The 24,447-nt window shown below is 45.8% G+C and overlaps 1 protein-coding gene across 1 annotated transcript in view; it reads left to right on the plus strand.

Annotated features, from left to right (window-relative positions):
• The first annotated feature begins 11,554 nt into the window (after nt 1–11,554).
• Nucleotides 11,555–24,447, plus strand: part of prdx3 (peroxiredoxin 3) — a 34,579-nt gene continuing 21,686 nt past the window's right edge. The window contains exons 1-3 of the mRNA XM_084320998.1: nt 11,555–11,608; nt 15,060–15,162; nt 16,587–16,728. Coding sequence (XP_084177124.1) covers nt 11,573–11,608; nt 15,060–15,162; nt 16,587–16,728 — 281 coding nt within the window. The 5' untranslated portion in view covers nt 11,555–11,572. The remainder of the gene's footprint in view (nt 11,609–15,059; nt 15,163–16,586; nt 16,729–24,447) is intronic.

Raw genomic sequence — 24,447 nt, forward strand, 5'->3', positions numbered from 1 at the left:
CCAGTGAGCATTATAGAGAGTCATTACAGCACCATACCCTGCGCATATTTCATTTAATTTGTATTTGTTCCGTTCATTGGCAATGCACAGCTCCACAAAACCACAACAGCATAATTTCATAATAAAAAGAACATCTCAATTTGTACATTCCATGAGAAAATAGCAGGAGAAGAACATTTTATGTTGCCTGCCTGCCCCTTACTCAAAACAATAAATAAACAATATAAATAGATGATCTGTTAATTACGCATATTTAAGAAGCAATACTTACAATAACATGAGAACATGTTTAATTACAAATAATAATAAAGTAAAAAAAAGTCACAGGGAAAGCTATTACCCCTCAACTTCAAAAGTCTAAATGTTATTTCTGTATAAATTTTCTTGAACTGGAAGATATTTGTACAACTCTTTAAATCATTATGTTAACAACTTAATATTGAACTTAATATTCATATTGAATACTGAATATTAACACATTCCTTTAACATATACGTTTTGTGCACACCTATTTCAAACTTCAAGTAAATGGAATCCTCCTCAGTTACACGTCTCATATATTTATGATAATTTAACAACGTGTATTTTTAGGCAATTTAGGAAATGTTTGCAGTAATGGTTTTGCGGAGACGCTCTCTGATTGGCCACTGGCTGACGCTCTCTGATTGGCCACTGACATGTGCGCCCAATCGCGTGACGAGCTGTGTCTTTGCCCATTTCCGGGTCTAACAGCCTGCAAACTACAACGCCTAGTCATGGTTAAGCTTAGGCGACTCTTTCGAAGTTGGTTAAAGTTAGAGTTTGGAATCAGGGCTGGTGTTTGGAACGCCGGGCTTGTGACAGGCAACATGAATGAACACAAGACGGCGAGATACAACGTCAGGAGAGCAGTAATAGAGGCAAAACTGCGTTATAGGGATAAAGTTGAACAGGCTGACTCTAGAGGTATGTGGCAGGGCCTCAGAACGATGACAGATTACAAAGGCACCTCCCTCAAGCTGAACAGTGACATCTCCTTAGCAAATGATCTCAATACCTTCTATGCGAGGTTTGAGGCTGTGAATAACAACACCAGTGTGAGGATTGGTCCAATACCGCACGCTTCCAGGTACCAATTACCTTCACGCACCTGAAGTGAGTTTCAAATCAGCTCGGTGGAGCCCTTATATACTCTGGGGTTCTGTACGTTCTGTGTCGGGTCGTTTTGCTTACCACTACCTGCTGCTTGTTCCTCCCGTGTGTTTCTCCGTCGTTTCTCCAGAATGTCTTTGGAAGTCGCCGCTCTTGCTCCTCTCTGCCATCCGTGGATCTGTGCCTCGTAGATCGCTTTGCGCAATTGCGCCTTGGTGAGTTTTTGGAAACATACTTTTTTGGATGCTCTGTTTTTTCCTCGCATTTTCCTGGACTCGGGACTTTTCTGTTTTTGTGTGTTTTGGTAAACACTGAAGATGTGTCGCTTGTGTTAGTACTGGACTCAGCTAATAATACTGGACTGCCTCGTATTCCATACGCTCGTTTGTTGACATTCTCTCTCTCTCTGTTCCTCCCTGAGTGGATCTGTTCCTCCCCGAGTGGATGTCCAAGTAGCTGCAGAGTCAGAGGCGCAACGCCACAGTGCCGTCTCTGCTCTGAGCCGTGCTGTTGGGGTTGTTTACAAACCATAACATTACGACCCGACCATGTCGACCCCAGCCGACACAGACAGAGTTAGAGCAGCGTTGGCAGTCCAGATCCAGCTGACCAACGACCACACCCAACAGTTATGTGCGGCTGCGGCTGCTGTGCAGGACCTCCGGGCCCAGGTCGTCTATTCAGGATTCCCTTGACACTCTGGCCACCCAGCAGACTACCCAGGGTAATCAGCAGGCTGATATTCTGCACCAGCTACATGCTCTCAGTGCAGCATTTAACACCCTGCTTTTAACCCCACCTGTGCCAGGAGTCCCAGCCAGATCACCACCCGCCGCCGCGACAGACCCCGCACCTCCCGACCTCGCACCTCGGGAGCCCCGTCTCTCCGAACCACGTTTGTTCGACGGTAACTTCGAGGATTGTGCCACATTCATCATGCAATGTGAGTTGGTTTTCATTCATCAACCCAGCCGATTTACGTCAGAGGGAGCCCGAGTAGCTTACATGACTAACCTGCTCACAGGCCGAGCAGCACAGTGGGTTACTGCTTCCTGGTCTATGAGGGCTGATTTTTGTTTCTCCTACCCAGACTTCGTGGCAGAGCTCCGAAGGGTTTTCCACCACCCAGCTCGTGGCCAGGACCCGGGAGCTCGGTTGGGCACCCTCCGGCAGGGCAGTGGCAGTGTCTCCGACTACGCGCTGGAGTTCAGACTGGCCGCAACCGAGATCGGTTGGAATGATCGGGCGCTTCATCTCACCTTCCTGAAGGGGCTCAACGACGCTGTAAGGGACCAGCTCGCGACCCGAGAGGAGTCCGATTCTCTCGAGGGCCTAATCAGCCTCGCTATTCGCATCGACGGACGCCTCCGGGAGAGAAGGCGTGAGAGAGCACGACTGGGACCCCCAGACGTTCCCCAGACCCCCCGTACTCGTGACTGTACTGCTGACCGTCCTGCCCCCTCCACGACTGGTGGCCCTTTTCCCTCCCGATCTGTGACCAAGGAGGAACCCATGCAGCTGTGACGCACACACCTAGCCCGGCTGAACGGGAGTCCAGGCTCAGGTCCGGCCTTTGTCTCTACTGCGGCCGGGATGGACACCGTATCTTCAATTGTCCTACCCGGCCAAAAGACCAGGCTCGCCGGGACCCCGGGAGATCCTGGTGAGCCGTTTTTCCTGTTCCCACACCCATGCACCACCTAACCGTCTGACGAGCGTCACCCTAGCCTGGGCGGACCAGCGGGCGACGGTGGGTGCACTCATTGACTCGGGTGCTGATGAGAGTTTCCTGGACGTTGAGTTTGCCACCCAGGCCAACATCCCACTTGAGGACCTCGAGAGGCCCTTGGAGGTTTTCGCGCTGGATCAGCACCGCCTGGCTGACATCACTCAACGCACCTGTCCTGTCCTCCTCACCATTGCTGGTAACCACGTTGAGAGACTCCAGTTCTTTATTACCAGATCCCCTCTTGTCCCAGTAGTCCTGGGTCGGCCCTGGCTCGCGCTGCATGAGCCCCACATCGCCTGGTCCTCCGGCACCATCATGGGGTGGAGCTCCTCCTGTCATGCCCAGTGTCTTTAGGCGGCGTCCAGTCCTTCGCCCCGGAGTTCCCCTTGTGTGCCGCCCTCGGACCTCTCAACTATTCCCCCCGAGTACCACGACCTCGGGGAGGTTTTCAGCAAGTCCAGGGCTCAGGCCCTTCCTCCGCACCGGCCTTACGACTGTGCCATCGACCTCCGCTCAGGGGCCGCCCTTCCCGGCAGCCGCCTCTACAGTCTGACCGTCCCTGAGAAGGCAGCGATGGATAAGTACATCACTGAGTCCTTGGCAGCAGGCCTCATTCTGCCCTCTTCCTCCCCGGTGGCGGCCGGTTTCTTTTTTGTTGGGAAGAAGGATGGAGACCTTCGGCCCTGCATTGACTATCGCCAACTCAACGAGATCACCATTAAGAACAAATATCCTCTTCCTCTCATGAACTCCACCTTCGAGCCCCTCACCCAGGCTACCGTCTTCACCAAACTGGACCTCCGGAGTGCCTACCATCTGGTCCGTATCCGAGAGGGCGATGAATGGAAGACCGCCTTCAAGACTCCCAGGGGTCATTACGAGTATCTGGTGATGCCGTTCGGCCTCACCAACGCTCCGGCGGTATTCCAGGCGCTCATGAACGACGTCCTCCGTGACATGCTCGAGGAGTTTGTGGTGGTATACCTGGACGACATCCTCATCTTCTCCAAGACTCTCGAGGAACATGTCCAGCATGTCCGCCGAGTACTGGAGCGCCTCCTCCACAACCGGCTCTTCGTTAAGGCAGAGAAGTGCCGTTTCCACTCCGACTCCGTCGATTACCTTGGCTTCATCGTGGAGAGCGGCCTGACCCGAGCCGACCCTCGCAAGATCCAGGCCGTGGAGGAGTGGCCGGAACCCACCTCTCGGAAGGAGCTACAGAGCTTCCTCGGGTTCGCAAACTTTTACCGGAGGTTCATCCGGAACTACAGCCAAGTGGCGGAACCACTTACCAGGCTGACCTCTCCCTCCCTGCCGTTTGACTGGTCTCCAGCGGCCTGCGCTGCGTTCCGCTCCCTCAAGAAGAGGTTCACCACCGCCCCGGTCTTGCTCCACCCAGACCCCAAGAAGCAGTTCATTGTGGAGGTGGACGCCTCGGATACTGGACTAGGGGCTATCTTGTCTCAGCGGTCGGCAACGGACCAGAAGGTCCATCCGTGCGCTTTCTACTCACGTCGTTTCCTTCCTGCCGAGAGGAACTATGACATTGGCAATCGGGAGCTGCTGGCGGTAGTGGCTGCCTTGGAGGAGTGGCGTCATTGGCTGGAGGGGGCCGAGGAGCCGTGCACCATTTGGACGGACCATAAGAACTTGACGTACATCCAAGCGCCTCAACGGCCGGCAGGCAAGGTGGGCCAGCTTCCTCAGTCGTTTCGACTTCTCGTTGACTTTTCGCCCTGGTTCTCGCAACACGAAGGCCGACTCTCTGTCCCGGTTACACTCCAAGGGGGCTCCAACCACTGAGGATCCGACTCCCATCCTCCCAGAGGTCAGGGTGGTGGGAGTGGTCACCTTGGGCATCGAGACCGTGGTCAGGCGTGCCCTACGTTTCCATCCCGCTCCCAGCAACGTTCCTTTTCGTCACCTCTTCGTCCCCGACTCAGTCCGGTCCCGGGTTCTCCAATGGGGCCATACCAGCCGGTTTGCCTGCCACCCCGGCGTTCACCGCACTTTCTCCTTCCTGGCTCGTCGATTCTGGTGGCCCACCATGAGGAACGACGTCAAGGAGTTTGTTCTGGCCTGCACGGTCTGCGCCCGCAGCAAGGCCTCCCACCAGGCACCCTCCGGTCTATTACAGCCGGGCATCGGAGCGTGCCAGTCGGGGAGCTAACCGACGCCGGATCCCTGCGCCGACGTACCACCCTGGGCAGGGGGTATGGTTGTCCTCCAAGGATCTTCCACTTCGATCCTCGGCCAAGAAGCTTAACCCCCGGTTCGTCGGCCCTTTTGAGATCCAGAAGGTGCTCAGTCCCGCGGCGGTGAGTCTTAAGCTTCCTGCGTCCATGCGCATTCATCCTGTTTTTCATGTGTCCCGGGTAAAGCCTGTCTCTCTCAGTCCCCTGATGCCTCCTGCTCGAGATCCGCCTCCTCCCGAGATGGTGGACGGACACCCCCAGTGGAAGGTCCGCCAGCTCATGGACGTCCGACGGCAGGGACGGGGGTTCCAGTACCTGGTGGACTGGGAGGGATACGGTCTGGAGGAACGGAGCTGGGTCTCCCGCCAGCTCATCATGGATCCCGCCCTGATCACCGACTTCCATCCGGGGAGGCCGAGGCCGGGCAGGTCGCCGGGTGGCTCCCGTGGAGGGGGGGGTACTGTGAGGATTGGTCCAATACCGCACGCTTCCAGGTAACAATTACCTTCACGCACCTGAAGTGAGTTTCAAATCAGCTCGGTGGAGCCCTTATATACTCTGGGGTTCTGTACGTTCTGTGTCGGGTCGTTTTGCTTACCACTACCTGCTGCTTGTTCCTCCTGTGTGTTTCTCCGTCGTTTCTCCAGAACGTCTTTGGAAGTCGCCGCTCTTGCTCCTCTCTGCCATCCGTGGATCTGTGCCTCGTAGATCGCTTTGCGCAATTGCGCCTTGGTGAGTTTTTGGAAACATACTTTTTTGGATGCTCTGTTTTTTCCTCGCATTTTCCTGGACTCGGGACTTTTCTGTTTTTGTGTGTTTTGGTAAACACTGAAGATGTGTCGCTTGTGTTAGTACTGGACTCAGCTAATAATACTGGACTGCCTCGTATTCCATACGCTCGTTTGTTGACATTCTCTCTCTCTCTGTTCCTCCCCGAGTGGATCTGTTCCTCCCCGAGTGGATGTCCAAGTAGCTGCAGAGCCGCAGAGTCAGAGGCGCAACGCCACAGTGCCGTCTCTGCTCTGAGCCGAGCTGCAGAGCCGCAGAGCCTACTCTGCCCAAGGACATTCTCCCCTTATGCTTTTTGTTGTTTTTGCTCTTCTCTGTTTTGGAAATAAATACGCCCTGATTTTTGGCTAACTCTGAACTACCTGTCTGTGCCGTGCTGTTGGGGTTGTTTACAAACCATAACAACCAGCCTACAAACCACTGCAATGGAGGGGGGGGGGGGGGGGGGGGCGCTGCTGATGGAGATTCAGTGTTCAGAATAACAGAACATGAGGTGAGGAGGACCTTTAAGAAAGTGAATATCAGGAAGGCAGAAGGACCGGACGGCATATAATTAAATTATAACTTAGGAATACAATTGTCTGTATTATGTATCGCTGTTATATGTCAGTTAGTAGGTAGGTGTGTAAACCTACCCACGTTGTATGTTTTGTTTTTTGTTTATTGTTTTGTTGTTTATATTCTGTTTATATCTGTGTTCAGGCTCCCTCCAAAAGCTTTAAATAGCTTCTTGGGAGACCTGGCACATGCACACAATTGCGACATTGTTATATCACATGAGGATACTTACATGTAATGTGTGTGTGTGTGAATGAATTCATTCATTCATCCCCGGCCGCGTCCTAAAAGTGTGCCGACCAACTGGCCCCGGTATTCACTGACATATTTAACCTGTCCTTAGAACAGGCTGTCATCCCCACCTGTCTGAATAAGTCCACCATCATCCCTGTACCCAAAAAATCTACGCCCGCTTGCCTCAACGACTACCGCCCTGTAGCTCTCACCTCCATAGCCATGAAGTGCTTTGAGAAGCTAGTGAAGGGCTACATCTGTTCCTCCCTCCCCATCAAACTGGACCCCCTGCAATTTGCATACCACCCCAACAGGTCCACGGAGGACGCCATAGCCCATGTGCTGCACACAGCAGCATCACACCTGGACAAGAGGCAGAGGAACTATGTGAGAATGCTGTTCATCGACTACAGCTCAGCATTCAATACCATAGTCCCCTCCAAACTCATAGCCAAGCTCAGGGACCTGGGCTTGAACTATGACCTCTGCCAGTGGGTCTTGGACTTCCTGACGGGTAGACCCCAGGTGGTAAGAGCAGGCAACTGCACCTCCTCATCCATCACGCTCAACATAGGGGCCCCCCAGGGCTGTGTTCTGAGTCCCCTGTACACACATGACTGTGTGGCACAGCGGAACAACAACACAATCATCAAATTTGCTGATGACACAGTAGTGGTGGGCCTGATCTCTGCCAACGACGAGAGGGCCTACCTGGAAGAGGTAGAGAATCTGTCGCAGTGGTGTCAGGAGAACTGCCTCTCCCTGAACGTCAGCAAAACAAAAGAGATGATTGTGGACTTCAGGAGGTCGGGGGTCAGGGACTACAGCCCCCTTAGCATCGACGGGGCACCAGTTGAGAGAGTGAACAGTTTCAAGTACCTAGGAGTCCACATATCCGAGGACTTGACATGGACCACACACATTGACAGTGTTGTGAAGAAGGCACGGCAACGCCTCTACTTCCTCAGGCGCCTAAGGAAGTACAACCCATACCTCAGTACACCTTACTGTAAATTGTACCTAAATTGTACCTCATCACATTTCTGCTTTGCACTATATAGTATATTGTAATTAGTATATTGTATAGTATATTGTATGGTAACTCAGTTACTTCTACTCTGCATTGAACATTGTACATGTGTACATACTGAACACTTGTGTCTACGTACGTGACTTCTATTTTATACTTGCTATACTTATTTTATTTTATACTTGTCCCTTTGTCTAGCACAGTCTCTGGAGCGTAACAGAAAGAAGCATTTTGTATAAAAGTATTCTGTACTTCTGTATGACAACTAATAAAGAAACTTGAAACTTGTTCTATCGCCCTGCTCTAAGACAAACTCTAACCTTAACCAACTTCGAAAGAGTGCCTAAGCTTAAGGCGAGACACTACAGGTGAATAGGGTAAACAATTTAACTAATAGATATCACAATGAAACTTCCCCAGTTGATTACTTATATTAAGACAAGACTTTTTTGTATTACAAGTTTTCTGAAATTGTATGTTTAAATATGCAAATGAGGCATGGTCTACTTAAATATGCACTAATTTGCATATAATTCCAGGACAGGAATCTGAACATTGGATAAAGCCATTTTCTAAATTATAGTTTCATTTTGTTGACATATTAGAGCCGAAGGTTATTACAGAGGGGATATCTCTTTTTATCACTCCATAAATCAGAAAATACTCTATTCAGTCCATTTTTATGGTAAAATTCCATATTTCGCCATGTTTTTAGGAATAAAATGTGATATAAATCAGGGTATGAATGCGATATCAACAAACCCTTCTGTAAATACCTTCAGAACATAGATATGAATAGAACTGGAAGGTTTGGTGTATGTGAGTGCTACTGAAGTAGATATTTCTGGCTCAGAGTATGAGGAAAAACTCTTAAAACTAATTTTTGGGAAAACACCTTCAAAGTTCTGTATTGTAAAATGCCATACTTTTTTTTTAAACAGATATTTACAAACACAATACCTAATCAAACCATTAGTAATAGACAACCTAAACACATGCCTGATAACTGAATAATAATAATAATAATTATGTTATTGAACTGAACAGAACTACACACAGGCTACAAACAGTGTAGTACAGTGTAGTACCCCCTAATAGGCAACAAATATTTGAATAGATATCACTATGAAACTTTCCCAGTTTGTTATGTACATATAAACTAAGAAAAAATATATTGCAAGTTCAGAATTTTATGTTTATATATGCAAATGAGGCACTTCCCCATTAAATATGTGCACATTTATGGATGCAATAGGGCAAAATAAAGTAAAATAAACAACTAAATGTGTTATTGAGGTTTTATTGTCACTATAGTTTCATAGAAGACAATTGTTTAGGAAGCAAAATATAACAAAATCTCAAAATCAACAAAAAAAAGTATATTTGCCTATTCACCTGGGGTGTCTCGCCTTAACCAGTGTAGAAACAGGCGTCACACGATTGGGCGCACGTGTCACATGAAGTGGCCAATCAGAGAGCGTCTCCGCAAAATGCGGCTACGGAAAAAAATAACGCGGTGCTGAACGCGTGTTGCTTTTTTTTTTTTTTAAACTTACATTTTTTATTAACATTTATTTAGACAGACAGCACTTACAAAAAATAAATAATAAAAAATGAAGAGACTAGTATCACAATAAAAACAAAAAGAAAAAACAGTGCACATAGATATTTACATGGGTATCACATGGTTAGTTGTCTGGTTCCCCTACTGTTGTTTTCTAGGTATTTGATACAAAGGCTGATTGTGTATCTCCCTTAAACAGGCATAAACAGGTAATTCCTACTCAAAGACAACGCGTGTTGCTTTCTAACAGCGGAGGAGTGCAAGAATGTGACAATTTGACCATGTGACCGCGGCAGCGCGAGAGAGCGGCAGTGCGGAAATAGGCTGTCTATTGCCATTCTCTAAGACAAACTCTAACCTTAACCAGCTCCTTAACAGCGCCTAAACTTAACCGTTCTAACCTTAACCAACTCCGAAACAATGCCTAACCTTAACCTTAACCATGCCTAACCTTAACCTTAACCATAGAAAGAATATTGCCATTCTCTAAGACAAACTCTAACCTCCTTAACCAGCTCCTTAACAGCGCCTAAACTTAACCGTTCTAACCTTAACCAACTCCGAAACAATGCCTAACCTTAACCTTAACCTTAACCATGCCTAACCTTAACCGGCGAAAGAATACACGTTAAAAAAAAAAATTTGATGGGATTCGAACTTGTCAACAACGGACTGCAGGACCGCAGGACCGCTGCGCTGCCAGGTGAGCTGAGCTTCGAATGAAAATCATGGCGGATTAGGGCTACATAATGCCGCAAGCTCTGCCGCTCCGAGCTCTGCCGCTCCGCTCTGCGGTTGCCGCGCCTGCCGCGGGGCGTGTCGCAGCCAATCAGGGAAAACGCGGAAGCAACGGCAGCACTGCTCCGCTGTTAATAAGCAATAGGCGTTTTGAACACTTTCTTCAGTATTTTGGAGTAGCGCGCAGCGCGCGCCTGTATACTTTCCGTAGCCGCATTTCTGGCAGACGCTCTCTGATTGGCCGACGTCAGTTTATACACTGGGCACTCGTTCGAAGTTGGTTGATTGATTGATTGATTGAAAAGTTTATTAACAGATTGCAGAATGGGTACAGTACAGTACAGCTCAATACATACAATTGTTAAGAGGATGCAGACCTGAGAAAGACTTTCGTCTTGTTTCCATCAGGGTCCCCCATTTTCAATTCATCATATGACACACACATCTATACATTTATGACATACCAGATTTTCAAATACAGTACTGTTTGTGATACTAAAAAAATCCAGAAGAAGAGTATACATTTGACATAGAAACTGTGCATCGGGGGAGGTTGGGTAGGTGGGGTGGGGCTGTACATTGGAGGGGGGGGGGGGGGGGGGGGGGGTTGGGTAGGGGACACACACACACACTGTACATTGGAATACTGACATACATTTGACATGGAAACTGTACATTGGAGGAGGTTGGGTAGGTGGGGTGGGGTTGGGTGGGGCTGTACATTGGAATACTGACAAAGCCATGCTTGGTCTTTATTGTACAACTGGGTTAGGACATTTGTAGGGGCCAGTTTTGAATTGCAGTCTCCCGTAGGTGTTCTTTGAGAGTGTTTTTGAAGGTGGGTAGTGATTTACATTCCTTTACAGCTTTGGGTAGGGCGTTCCACATTGTTGTGGCATAATTGCGAAACGTGTTTAGTCCCTTGTTTGAGCCGAATCTGGGTTTTACATGATTTGTGGAGCTCCCTCTGGTGTTGTGATCGTGGTATTCACTGACCTTTGGGAAGTATTTTGACATGTACATGGGTACCTTGGTCGTGTAGTGCATCTAGTAGACCAGGCCCATTGCAAGTTGCTGTACTCTGTTGTCTACTAGTCTAAGCCATCCTAGGTTGGCAAAGTGTGCAGGGGTGAGGTGGGTTCTAGGAGTCAGGTCAAGCAGTAGTCTGACTAGTTTGTTTTGAGATGTTTGTAATTTGGTTTTTAGTGCCTTTGAGGTGCTTTGGTACCATGAGGTGCAAGCATAGTCGTAGTACCCTTGAATGAGTGCTCCTGCCAGAGTCTTCAGGGTATTCTTGTTTACCAGGGAGGAGATCCGGTACAAGAATCGAGTTCGTTGATTGACTTTTTTTTATTACATTGGATGCCATTTTGTTAAGGTTAGAGTTTGTCTTAGAGCATGGCGATAGAACGCCAGGTAGTTTGCAGGCTGTTTGACGTGGAAATGGGCAAAGACACAGCTCGTCGCGCTATTGGGCGCACATGACCAGAAACGTCTGCCAGAAATGCGTCTTCCGCGCGCTCCATGTAACGCGGAAGTCCAGTGGTCTATGCGCACGACGATGCCCATAAACACAGCCATGCTAACCTCTGTCACTATCCAAAATGGCAGCCACCATTGGAAGACTGTTGAAGAACTCTGTAAGTTGAAGTTTATAGTCTTAATTGAAAATGTCTTGCCTCAACTGTTAGCTAGTTCCTTCGCCTCTAATGTAAATAGATATGACGATAGTGGCTGCTGGATTGTCAGGCTAAAATACACGCGCATGTTTAGATAGAAGAGCGCTGTTGACAGTCGGGTTACACTGGCGTTACATCAGGCTTTCCCAGCACTGGACTCCATGTGCGTCACACTGACATGGTTTATTTTGTATCTGGTTGACATTTACAAATGAAAACCTACTGCCAAAAACGTTTGCACTGCACAGAAGCTGTGGAAACCATGCACGCATTATACAGATGGGTTGTACATGTTAGGGTCAGATTTTCTGATCTCAGAATGGTTGATATTCCATACTGTACATTGCATGTATTCCATATACAGCCATATAACACAGCTCTTGTCATATAGTATCAAATCCTGTTGAAAGTTCTGTCCGAAAATGTATATTTAGTAAAATATTTCCACTTTTCCACAAGATTCATACAGACCACATTCTGTGTACACAACTGGAGGGATGAATGAATGAATGATCATTGCATTTATATAGTGCTTTTCTACACTCAACGCTCCCCACAATATAAGGTGGAAATGGCCTCCTTCACCACCACTGGTAGCACCAAACCTTGGGCTAGTACGCAGGCTCAATGGCTGCCATACACTGGCACCAGAAAGCAGAAACACATCACCACACTACACAATGGCTGAACGGCTCAGGAGACAGGGATTGATGTCAGCCAATTAAGGGGGGAGGGATGATTAGGTGGCCTTGATGTCAGAGACCTGATTGGGAATTTAGCCAGGAATGTCAGGGAACCCCCTACTCTTTGCGATAGGCGCCCTGGGTTCTTTAACAACTGAATTCAGTCAGGACCTCGGTTTAACGTCTAATCTGAAGGACGGCACTCGCAGCTGTACGGTGCGGCACGGTGGTGTAGTGGTTAACACTGTCGCCTCACAGCAAGAAGGTCCAGGGTTCGATTCCCGCTTGGGGACCAGGTTTCCATGATGCCAGTTACCCAGGTGGGGTATCTCCCAGGCCTTTCTGTGTGGAGTTTGCATGTTCTCCCCGTGCTCGCAAGGGTTTCCCCCCCCGATAAGATAAACCCAATGGAAAAACATGCACAACAATAGATCGCTAACGCTGTGGCGTCCTTGACGAAGACGGACAGGAGCACTTGGATTGGTCCCCTGGCGCGGCTCACGTTGACGCCTGTCTGCTCCCGGCTGCCCTTGGGGGGGAAGGATGACGGGATGGGTTAATCGCAGATACGAATTGCATGCATGCATCGCATGTGTGCCGATTGATGACCTCTGAGCAGGTCCTAAATTATTAATTATTATATTATCCCTATCACCATAACAGGGGCATTGTTACTGACGAGTCCAGAGGACAGAGTTCTCCCTGCTGGACAACAACACCACTTTCCGACAACGGCCTTGACCGGGGCTCGAACCGATGATCTTCTGATCATGAGTCCGCAGCTCTACCCATGTAGATGTCAAACACAGCAGCATCATTATCACATGAAAACGACTTGTTAACATCATGAGGCGCTTTTACACACCTGTCTCATCAACAGACGTTTTCGTATGAATCTCGTGGAAAAGTGGAGATATTCGACTAAATATACGTTTTTTTGCCATAAATTTCAACGGGATTTGATATACTATATGACAAAAGCTGACCACCAGTCAGCAATGATTATTGTGTGAGTTCACACAGTGCACGATAAATTAGAACCCCCCCCCCCCATCAAATTGCATGGAGCGTTCTATAGCTGTATATGGAACACATGCAATGTATGGAATATCAGCCATTCTAGGGCCATGGGCCACCTGCTACAAAAGGTTCCTCTGGCTTACATTAATCCTACATCTCTCTATGGAGTTTTGGTCTATGCATATTGTTATCTATTTTGTCTTGATGGTGGTTTTCCATAAGGTCATATTTAGCCAGAAAAGGGGTGGGAAATCGACACTGGTCAAGTTTATCTACTCTACCAGTCAACTGTTGAGCCCCACCCCTTCCCTCCCGCCGCCCCTTATGATGCACTTTCTGGACTCAAAACGCCTGTGGGTGATTCTCATGAAGCCACTTCAAAACCATGGCCTTGACTATTTGACTGCTATAATCATTGATTTAGATAAAGACTGTTATTAGATTAGATTCGATTTAAATGTATTGGTATTGCACAGCACAAGTACAGTACAACAAAAATACGTTGGCATCTAACCAGAGTGCAAATCTAACGGTAAAGTGCATTAACAATATACAATGTACAAGTGTTTAGATATGATATATACAACAAGATGTATATAACAAGCTACTGGTAATATATGCTAAACTGTATAATTATGCTATACAGTGATAAGTTAGATCCTTGTACGGACAGACATGACTTGCATTGGCATCTGTTTCTGTATTAAGCCATTATTGGTGATCTTCCACCCAACTACTTCATTACTGGACTGGAACTCTGGACCTCATCAGATTGCAGAAATGAAAGAATTCCACGATTTCAGAAAATATATAATTCTTAAATGAAAAAAATCCAGAATTTCACCAAATCCTGGATCTGAAATCCAGGATTTCAGAAAATGCATAATCTTTAAGTAAAAGATTCCAAAATTTCCCCAGGGGGATCAATAAAGGAATATCTTATCTTAAAACATAAATATGATTTTACTTACCGTGTGGAAGTATGGAGGTCGACATTTAAAAAATACTGTAAATCCGATAGTCTTACTGCTGCAAAAGCGGCCCATTCTGAGACTTTATAAGGCTGGTTACTATGACCAGTGACACACAAATCCACTGTTTATAAAGTCTCATGTTATGAAATTTAATGATTTGGTTTATTATAAAAGTATGCAAATAATGTACAGAGCTAAAACAAAGTTACTCCCGGACTGTGTGCAAAGGTTTTTTTCAATACATGAAAGAAAACATGATTTGAGAGACATTTGTAAATTTACTGTTCAAAAAGCTAAGAAAGGGATTAAAAGGAGATGTATTTCTATTGTTGGGGTTAACTTGTGGAACAATGCTGATATACATTTGAGAATGAGTACTTAGCTTTTGCTTAAAAAAAAGAGGAAAAAAAGGTGTGTGTATAGCTATTTTTGAAGATTACAAATGTGAATAATTATTATTTAATTTTAGAATACTGTTTGAGTCTTAATTTTGTTAAGAATATAGGACAGGCATGTATAAGCATTATGCTTCATTCTGTACTTTTTCAGTCACTTCCAAATAAAAAATTGTTGAATGATTGTGCATATTGTATTGTGTGTGATGACTGAATAAAACTACTACTACTATTTTAAAGATGTTCAGAAACAATCTCACTGAGGGTCAGTTTTGTGAGAACGACCCTGGTGTCGAGTTCCACACAGCGGGTCTGTTGAGCTGCTGCTCTCCCTCCACAGGCAGGCGTCGCAGCAGCAGGACTGAAGGGGACAGCGTCCTGCTCACATGGAGCTGCTAGACTGCTCACCTGTCCTTCACTTCAGAGAGCTGGCTTCTCTACCAGTATGTACAACGCCAAACACCATTCTGCCCCACAAAGGCAAAAAGACGTAACTTCAGTTACTATAGTTAATGATAAAGCTTTTTGCCTTTTTGTAGGGCAGCATTGATCAAGTTCAGACTCATCTCTGCATGAAATAAACAGTTGATTTCACACCCATTCATTTATTCATGTATTTCACAATGCATTCTCAATGGTTTATTTCGGTCTTCGGGTCATGAAACATGTCATTTACTTTTACTGACTTAAAACAAAATAATCACCCAAGTGACAGCTTCACTGAGCGTCTATGACTCATGGAAGATGTGTGATCCATTTAAAGCTCTTGTTTATTTTATTTATAAAACTGATGATGACCTGTTAGCGGCTACGTGGCGTAGTGGGCGAGGCGCTCGCCACGAAATGCTGGAGACGCTGGGCTCGTCAGTTCGAGCCCAGCGCTCCACATTTGCATAGAGTTTAGCTGGTCGTCCATACTAATACACATTGGCCGTATTAGGGGGTGGGAAACTGATGGGTGGGGATCGGGCGTTGTGGACAGCGACTCCTACAGGTCGGTTGGTGCGCCTGCGCAGTAGAATCAGGAAGTGTCTGGGGCAGCGTGAGCCTCCCACGCGTTACTCCTCGCCACTGAGAGATCGAGCTGCGCAGGTGAAAAGATGCGACTGCTGTTACCTCAAGTACCGGAGGGGACTTGTGCTATGTATGACTTAGTCCACATTGCAGCCGGCTTGTGGGAGGCAAGAAACAGCGTCCGTGACGGGAGGGTTGAATTGGATGATACGAAATTGGGATGGGAGAAAATATAGAAAAATGGGAGAAAAAGTGGATAAAAAAAAAAAAACTGATGATGACCTTCTACACATAGTCCTCCAGTCATGCCATCAAGTTTTAACTATCAATATTATCTGCATGTAGCAAAAACAAAACTTTGAATGTTATGCCTCTCCGAGCTCTGTGCAAGCAAGTTACTGGAGCAGAGGAGTTGTAACGGATATACAGTCAGGTCCGTAATTATTTGGCCATCAACACAATTTTCATAATTTTGGTTCTGTACACAACACTAGATTGGAAATTAAACGATCAAGATGTGCTTTAAGTGCAGACTTTCAGCTTTAATTTGAGGGTATTTACATCCAACGTTGTAGGAATTACAACAATTTCTATATGTGCTTCCCCCTTTTGACCAAAAGTAATTGGACAAACTAACAATCCTAAATCAAATTGTCACTTTTAATACAATACAATACAAAATTAATTATTATTTAATTTCAAGTCATTTTGTGGTGGTGTACAGAGCCACAATTGTGAAAATGGTCAATGTACAAATATGTATGGACCTGACTGTATGCTTTGACGTGAGTAAGTAATAGAATGAGTATTGGGATCACATTCATCCTGAATCCAGTTTGACTCTCTCCGTCAGACGCTGCCAGGTGGGCGGCTGCCGTCACTCAGCCCGCTCCGGCGTTCAAAGCCACAGCTGTCCACGACGGAGAGTTCAAGGAGCTGACCCTGAACTGCTTCCAGGGCAAATACCTGGTCCTCTTCTTCTACCCTCTTGACTTGTGAGTGACGGCACTGTTTATTCTACACCCAAAGTAATATGAGCCTGAGCCCAAACATTAGCTAATATGTTGCTGTCCAACACTCTTCACATAACACTGTGATATAACATCACCATGGCCTCGCTTCCATGTTATCTGTAAGTGCTTTGCTATGCATTATTCTTATTGTATATTGGAGCTTGTCTTGTGTGTGTGTACTAGTCCAGGTCTCTAGTCCTTTGTCCTGTTTACTTGTAATGTCATGTTATGATGTAATTAAGCATTACATCACGCGCAGGAGTGGTTTGTGACCAATAAACCATGCCTAGGGGTGGTCGTTAGACCCCCCTAGGCATGGTTTATTGGTCACAAATCACGACTACAAGTGGTGTAAAGCTTTTATACAACTGCCAGATTCATCCAACCTTATTTCTATACAATAAACACACATTAATCGAAGATTTATTGAAAAAACCATCCGCCAGAAAAAGTAGTTCCCACAACTACAAAAAAGACAAGTTGCCTCCATGTGGAAGCAGCTTGAAGTGCATCCAACCAAACTAACACATCCAACTGTGTATTATTGGAATGATTGAGACAAGTTGCCTCATGTGGAAGCAGCTTGAAGTGCATCCAACCAACTAACACATCCAACTGTGTATTATTGGAATGATTGATTGAAAATTTTATTACCAGATGCAGAATGGGTACAATACAGTACGGCTCAATACACACAATTGTTAAGGGAATGCAGACCTACTTTCCATAGAACTTCATTCTTAGATGCTTCTATATAAAGTAGGTAAAACAAATTAAAACGTTTTCTTTGCCCTATAGGAAAAAAACGTTTTCTTCGCCCTATTTTTTTATTTATTTCTTTTAGCCTAAACTTAACCAGTTGGAAACCAGGGGTACAGTAATAAAATTAGCAATCAACCAATCAATCAATTCAATAGACCATGCTCACTTAAAACAGCGCTGCTTCTCTCTCAGTCTGACTTAGTCCATGGGCCAGAGGCCAAAATTTCACTTGTCGGTGCCACTCACGGTGAATAAACTTACATATCATTTTTTCAAAGATCCATGTCTGTAGATGATATTTTTGTATGATAGCCCTTCCAGAGTGGTAGCTTAATCTTAATTATCAGGTCATGAAGTATACCTACCCCCTCAGGAAATTGCATTTCAGATGCTGGCGCATATCCTGTTTAGACTCACGTAGAGGACATCTGTCAATGTTTCACAATATTGTGTTTGGTATCATTTTAAAGGGGACTATGTAATCTTTCATTCAAGCTAAGATGTGAATCTTTCTGACCAATATAGAGGTCACTGGAGCTCTTTGAACAGTCAACAACACACATTTTACACGATTTTCGCCTAAATGATATACTATCTTTTAGCCTTGTGTCATCTAGGAGCAATAGGGACACAAAATACAAAATCTACAACACTCTCAGGACCATAAGGATTCAGGAAACGTATAATATGCCTATACTATTTCTTATCAGGGGTGATTGTGAGCCTTAAATTAGAAGAGCGGTATTAGGCTCCTATTAAAACTATACAGAACAGCCACTAGGATAATGTCACAAAGTGGTCTGTCTTTATCATACATATACAGGAGCAACAGGGGCACAAAATACAAAATCTACAACACTCTCAGGACCATAAGGATTCAGGAAATGTATAATATGCCTATACTATTTCATTGTTACGGGTCATTGTGAGCCTTAACCTGTCCATGAATGAACTTGCCAAAGAAAACCAGTCTCCTAAAAGGGAGCTTCAGACCTTGAAAAGTGCTAGTGCCCAAGATGTCATAGCCAACACAGCCATCAAGCTGAGAGAGGACATCAATAATCAAGATGTTCCTCAAGCCTGGCCACCTGACATCAAACCAGAAGCAGAATGTCCTGTCATTCCAGAATCCCTTAGAGCAGTGGTTCTCAAACTTTTTACACCAAGTACCACCTGAGAACGTAGCTGGCTCAAGTACCACCATATGACCGGCGTTAAAATACAGTCTATTCAGCTATGCACAGTTCACGCAGGAGGCAAATGTATTCCTAATACCATTATTTATTGTTAACTTTTGTCAGACCAACTTTGACCATCACTTCTTCATTCAAGGACAAGCTTCAAACAGACACAATGATTAGCAGCAACACAGATTTTGATGGATTTTTTGTAATGTCAGATTTAACACCAACTCTTTTCAGAAAAGTGGGAGTATTTCATTTTGTATCTGACATTACAAAAAATCTAAAAAGATAAATGGTTATGATCAGGGCTGAAGTTGAATTAAAGATTTATGACTGTTTAGACTGCACTACTCTCTGTCACAGTGATCTCCTGGTTGTTCCCCACTTAGGTTATCTAACTATCGCGCCGCCGCAACCAGAAACACTGGCCTGACCTGCTTCTAAGTTCAGTGGCCTGACTGAAAAAAAAAATTATTTGCTTTTTTGTAAATGTTTTCAAGTACCACCAGCAGTACCACCAAGTACCACTAGTGGTACGCGTACCACAGTTTGAGAACCACTGCCTTAGAATCTTCCTGTGCTATCTACTCTCTGGCACTAATGATCCTGATCATGCATCCCAGAGAGTTTTGCGGCTCATACAGTCATTCGGCCATGACATGGTATATGTAGTGACAAGCATCATGCAGTGCTTAGATCTGACAAAGATTGTCTGTGTCTTTGACCAAGCCCTGTATGCACATCACATGGAAACATGCTGGCAAGTTCCAGAATATCATCATCAGACTTGGGGTATTTCACACCATCTGCACACTGCTGGCAATCATAGGAAAGCGTTTCCAAGATGCTGGACTCCAAGACCTGTGCATTCAGTCTGGCATGATCGCAGAAGGCTCCATTGCTGGGGTCATGGGTGGCCGCAAGTACAACAGGGCAGTGCGACTACACAAGCTCTTGTATGAGGCTCTCATGCGACTGACATGGAAGGGTTTCCTCTCTTGGTTGGAAACAACTGAATGAGATGGTTTATTTGGATGAAACACTGAAGGTAATTGACAGCCTTGGGGAAAATGTCTCACAAGCCACTTTGAAGGAAGCCCTCGAGAACAGCTCTTGTGCACGCATCATAGAACTGTTTGAAGTCTACCGCAAGTTCCTCAGAGGTGGGAACAGCAGCCTCTCCAGCTTCTGGGTGTCCTATTTGTACATGGTCGAAATCTTGCTGGGGCTCATCCGAGCATCCCGAGAGGGAGACTGGATGCTACACTTGGCAAGCATTCGAGCAATGATCCCATGGTGCTTTGCCTATGACAGGATGAACTACGCACGCTACCTCCCCTACTACTACGCCCAGATGTCTCAGCTGTACATCACATACCCAGATGTGTACACAGAATTCATGAAAGGAGGTTTCTCTGTCCAACTGGGCCCCACTAATCCCTTTGGCAGGATCCCAGTTGACCAAGCTATAGAAGAAACAGTGAACAAAGACACCCAGACAGCTGGAGGGACGAAGGGATTCAGCTTGAAGTCAGGAGCTGTGGCCAAGTATTACCTAACCGCTGAGTATAGAAGCATGTACCTCAGACAGCTGAGAGACCTGACAGATCAAGGCACGTCCAAACTGTCCCATCCAGATCTACAGCGTCCAAGAATCAAGAGAGATTAAGCCGATGTCCAGTCTCTTCTTGACCTTATGCAGAACAAGTGGTTCAATCCTATGTCCCCTGATGAGAACGATCTGGTTAGCCTGTCCACTGGCTTCATGGCTCCACCTGATGTGACAAGAGATCTCCTGAGAGCTCATGAGATAGGAGAAGAGGCATACCAGGTATTCAAACAAACAAGGTTAGATGAGGACCCACCATCTTTAAAGTTTATGACAAGATGACCAAGCAAAGCCTGAAGACATTCTCCAGTGTCGGCACAAAAAAAGCTAAAGGAAAGAAAGGGCAGGATGTGGTGCTGAGGGCAGACAGAAACCTGTTCAGCCACATGATCCTGTTGGCTGAAAGCAGGAAGATAGACATGAAAGATGTCCTTGCCCACCCACTGGGCCCACTGCCATGGGCACTTGCAAATGCTGATGGGTCTCTACGAAAAACAAACAAGGCTGCACTTGCCAGAGAGCTGGAACAGAATGTGTCTCCTGTTGAAGAGATCCCAACACCATCCACTTCCATCATTGATGGGATGAGCCTGGTCCAGAAAATGAATGGCAACAACAAAACCTTTGGACAGGTGGCAGAGTCACTCTTCACCCAGGTCCTCCACGAGGGGGCACAGAGTCAGAGGATTGATGTTGTGTTTGATGTTTACCGCCAGACTTCAATCAAAGATGCTGAATGACAAAACCGGGGTGCAGACACTACGGTCCAATACAAGAACCTGGCAGGAGGACACCACGTACAGCAGTGGAGAACTTTCCTGTGCAGTCCTTCCAACAAGACCAGTCTCATCAAGTTTCTGGTGGAAGAGTGGAACCTCCCACAATACAGAAAGAGGCTGCATGGCAAAGTGTTGTACACAACCTGTGAGGAAACCTGCTACAGGTTGACAGATGGTGGGTGTGAAGAAGTAGCAGAACTGCAATCAACACATGAAGAAGCTGACACTCGCCTGCTCCTGCATGCATCAGATGCTGCAAACATGGGCTCAAAAGCAGTCATCATCATAGCTGAGGACACTGATGTCATGGTGCTTTGTCTTGCCTTCCAGAAGGACATCACCTGTCCCATCTACATGAAGTGTGGGACCCAGAACCGCACACGATATGTGAACATCAGCAAACATGCAAGCTCAGTTGGAGACAGCCTCTGTGACAGCCTAATTGGCTTACACGCCTTCACTGGCTGTGACACTGTCAGTGCATTCGCTGGCCGGGGGAAGCAGAATGCCCTGAAGATGGTGAAGAAGGATACTTCCTACCAAGAAACCTTCAGTGGACTAGGGCAGTCATGGGATGTGAGTGAGGAGCTGTTCCAGAGAATTGAGGAGTTTACATGTCACATGTACTCTGCTAACAGCAGCACAGTAGAGGTGAACCAACTGCGCTACCAGCTCTTCTGTACCAAAAGGGGAGAGGTCGAGTCCAGCCAGCTTCCACCATGTAGGGACTGTCTCTTCCTGCATGTTGAACGAGCCAACTATCAGGCAGCAATCTGGAAGAGCAGTCTGCAGTCTAACCCTGTGGTCTCAAGTCCTACAGAGCATGGATGGAAAGACGATGAGGGCAAGCTGGAAATTTACTGGATGCGCTCCCCACCTGCACCAGATGTAGTCCTGGAATTGCTAAGATGCAAGTGTGTCCGTTCATGCAAAATGCCAAGCTGCACATGCTTATCAAATGGACTGGCATGCACAGATATGTGCAAGTTACAGACATGCAGCAACCAAAAACTGCAGGATGATCCAGAACCTGACTTCGAACTCGAGGAGTCAGAGGATGAGAGAGACGAGCAGTTTGAGTGATTCAATGTACATTTAGTATATAATGTTGTTCTGTTTAATAGGTTGTTCATAAAACTCCAAGTGGTTCCTTATCTCATTGTGGTGTCCTTTATGTCCTGTATATGTATGATAAAGACAGACCACTTTGTGACATTATCCTAGTTATCTGACCCAGTTAATAATGCCCATCTAATTTAAGGCTCACAATGACCCGTAACAATGAAATAGTATAGGCATATTATACATTTCCTGAATCCTTATGATCCTGAGAGTGTTGTAGATTTTGTATTTTGTGCCCCTGTTGCTCCTGTATATGTATGATTAAGACAGACCACTTTGTGACATTATCCTAGTGGCTGTTCTGTATAGTTTTAATAGGAGCCTAATACCGCTCTTCTAATTTAAGGCTCACAATCACCCCTGATAAGAAATAGTATAGGCATATTATACATTTCCTGAATCCTTATGGTCCTGAGAGTGTTGTAGATTTTGTATTTTGTGTCCCTATTGCTCCTAGATGACACAAGGCTAAAAGATAGTATATCATTTAGGCGAAAATCGTGTACAAATGTGTGTTGTTGACTGTTCAAAGAGCTCCAGTGACCTCTATATTGGTCAGAAAGATTCACATCTTAGCTTGAATGAAAGATTACATAGTCCCCTTTAAAATGATACCAAACACAATATTGTGAAACATTGACAGATGTCCTCTACGTGAGTCTAAAGCAGGATATGCACCAACATCTGAAATGCGATTTCCTGAGGGGGTGGGTATACTTCATGACTTGATAAGTATGATTAAGCTACCACTCTGGAAGGGCTATCATACAAAAATATCATCTACAGACATAGATCTTTGAAAAAATTATATGTAAGTTTATTCACCGTGAGTGGCACCGATATCTGGTCTGGCCCATGGACTAACTCCCCCGCTGTTGCAGACAGGAGTGTGTGTGTGTGTGCGCGTGTGTGTGTGTGTGTGTGTGTGTCACAGTGTGTGTGTATGTGTGTGCGTGTGTTTGTGGGTACGCCAGCGTCGGACAGTGTGAGAGTGAACGCTGCAGTCAGTAGGAAGGAAGTAGAAATTTAAATCAATCAATTAATCAATCAATCAATCCGCGATTTTTCTTTTGTTCTAGATTGACTCAAGACCCATCAATTACATCATCCAACATTGTTTAAAGGACTAACACATTCCCCTTGACAGAATCGCTTCATATTTAGTCGTCATGGTGCTATCAACATATCCATTTGTTGTCCGCGATCTTGTTTTCTCCCGGAGTGAGCCGGGGAGTGATATGTGATTCGGTTGTGGGCGGGTCCTGAGCCCAGGACCGTGGATTGTTGCCAATAAAGACGTGTAAATGGCCAATCAGAATCGAGAAATTTGCATGCCGTTGTATAAGTATAACTATTATGTCTGTTTGCGTACTAGTCCTTTGTCCTGTTTACTTGTAATGGTAGTGTGTGTGTGTGTTGTGGCAATTCCAGGTGTAGGGGTGGCAGAATAAACAACACACAGACAGGTTCCAGTTCCCAAAATCATGCTCTTTATTTTCTATTTAAACAATGCTCGCTTGTTGGCGGTAATCTGTCGGCCGGGCGGCGTCTCCGCTCTGTGGCTCCTCGGCTCCGTTAAGTCCCCCCTCCTCAACAGGCGCACCGCGCCGTGATTCGATAATCGCATAATCACTTCTGATGAGTCTCTAGAGACAGGTGCGTCCGGAAGCGGACGCCCAAACATGGGCAGCGCCCAGCCATTGGGTCGCCACGTAACGCCCATCAATCACCAAGCCCAGGGGTGGCTTGGGGTTAGTGTTGTCACGATACTGGAATTTCGACTTCGATACGATACCTTGAAAAGTATCGATACTTTTGATACTTTCGATACCAAAAAAAAAAAATTATAATTTTTTTTTTATTATAATAATATATATATTTTTTTAACATTTTGCTTTTGTTGCTGGTTGATTCTCCTCAGCTTCTCTCTGGTACTATACGAGAAGATAAATACACTTTTAAAACCCTTTGTTTATCTTTAGATGAGAGAGAGAGAGAGAGAGAGATTGATTGATTGATTGATTGAATTGATTGAAAACTTTATTAACAGATTGCAGAATGGGTACAGTACAGTACAGCTCAATACATACAATTGTTAAGGGGATGCAGACCAGAGAAAGACTTTCGTCTTGTTTACATCAGGGTCCCCCATTTTCAATTCATCGTAACATATATGACATACATGACATACAGATAGACAGAACTGCTACATCTATACATTTATGACATATCAGATTTGCAATTA

The sequence above is a fragment of the Notolepis coatsorum genome (assembly GCF_963971535.1).
Source record: "Notolepis coatsorum genome assembly, chromosome: 9".
Classification (NCBI taxonomy): Eukaryota; Metazoa; Chordata; class Actinopteri; order Aulopiformes; family Paralepididae; genus Notolepis; species Notolepis coatsorum.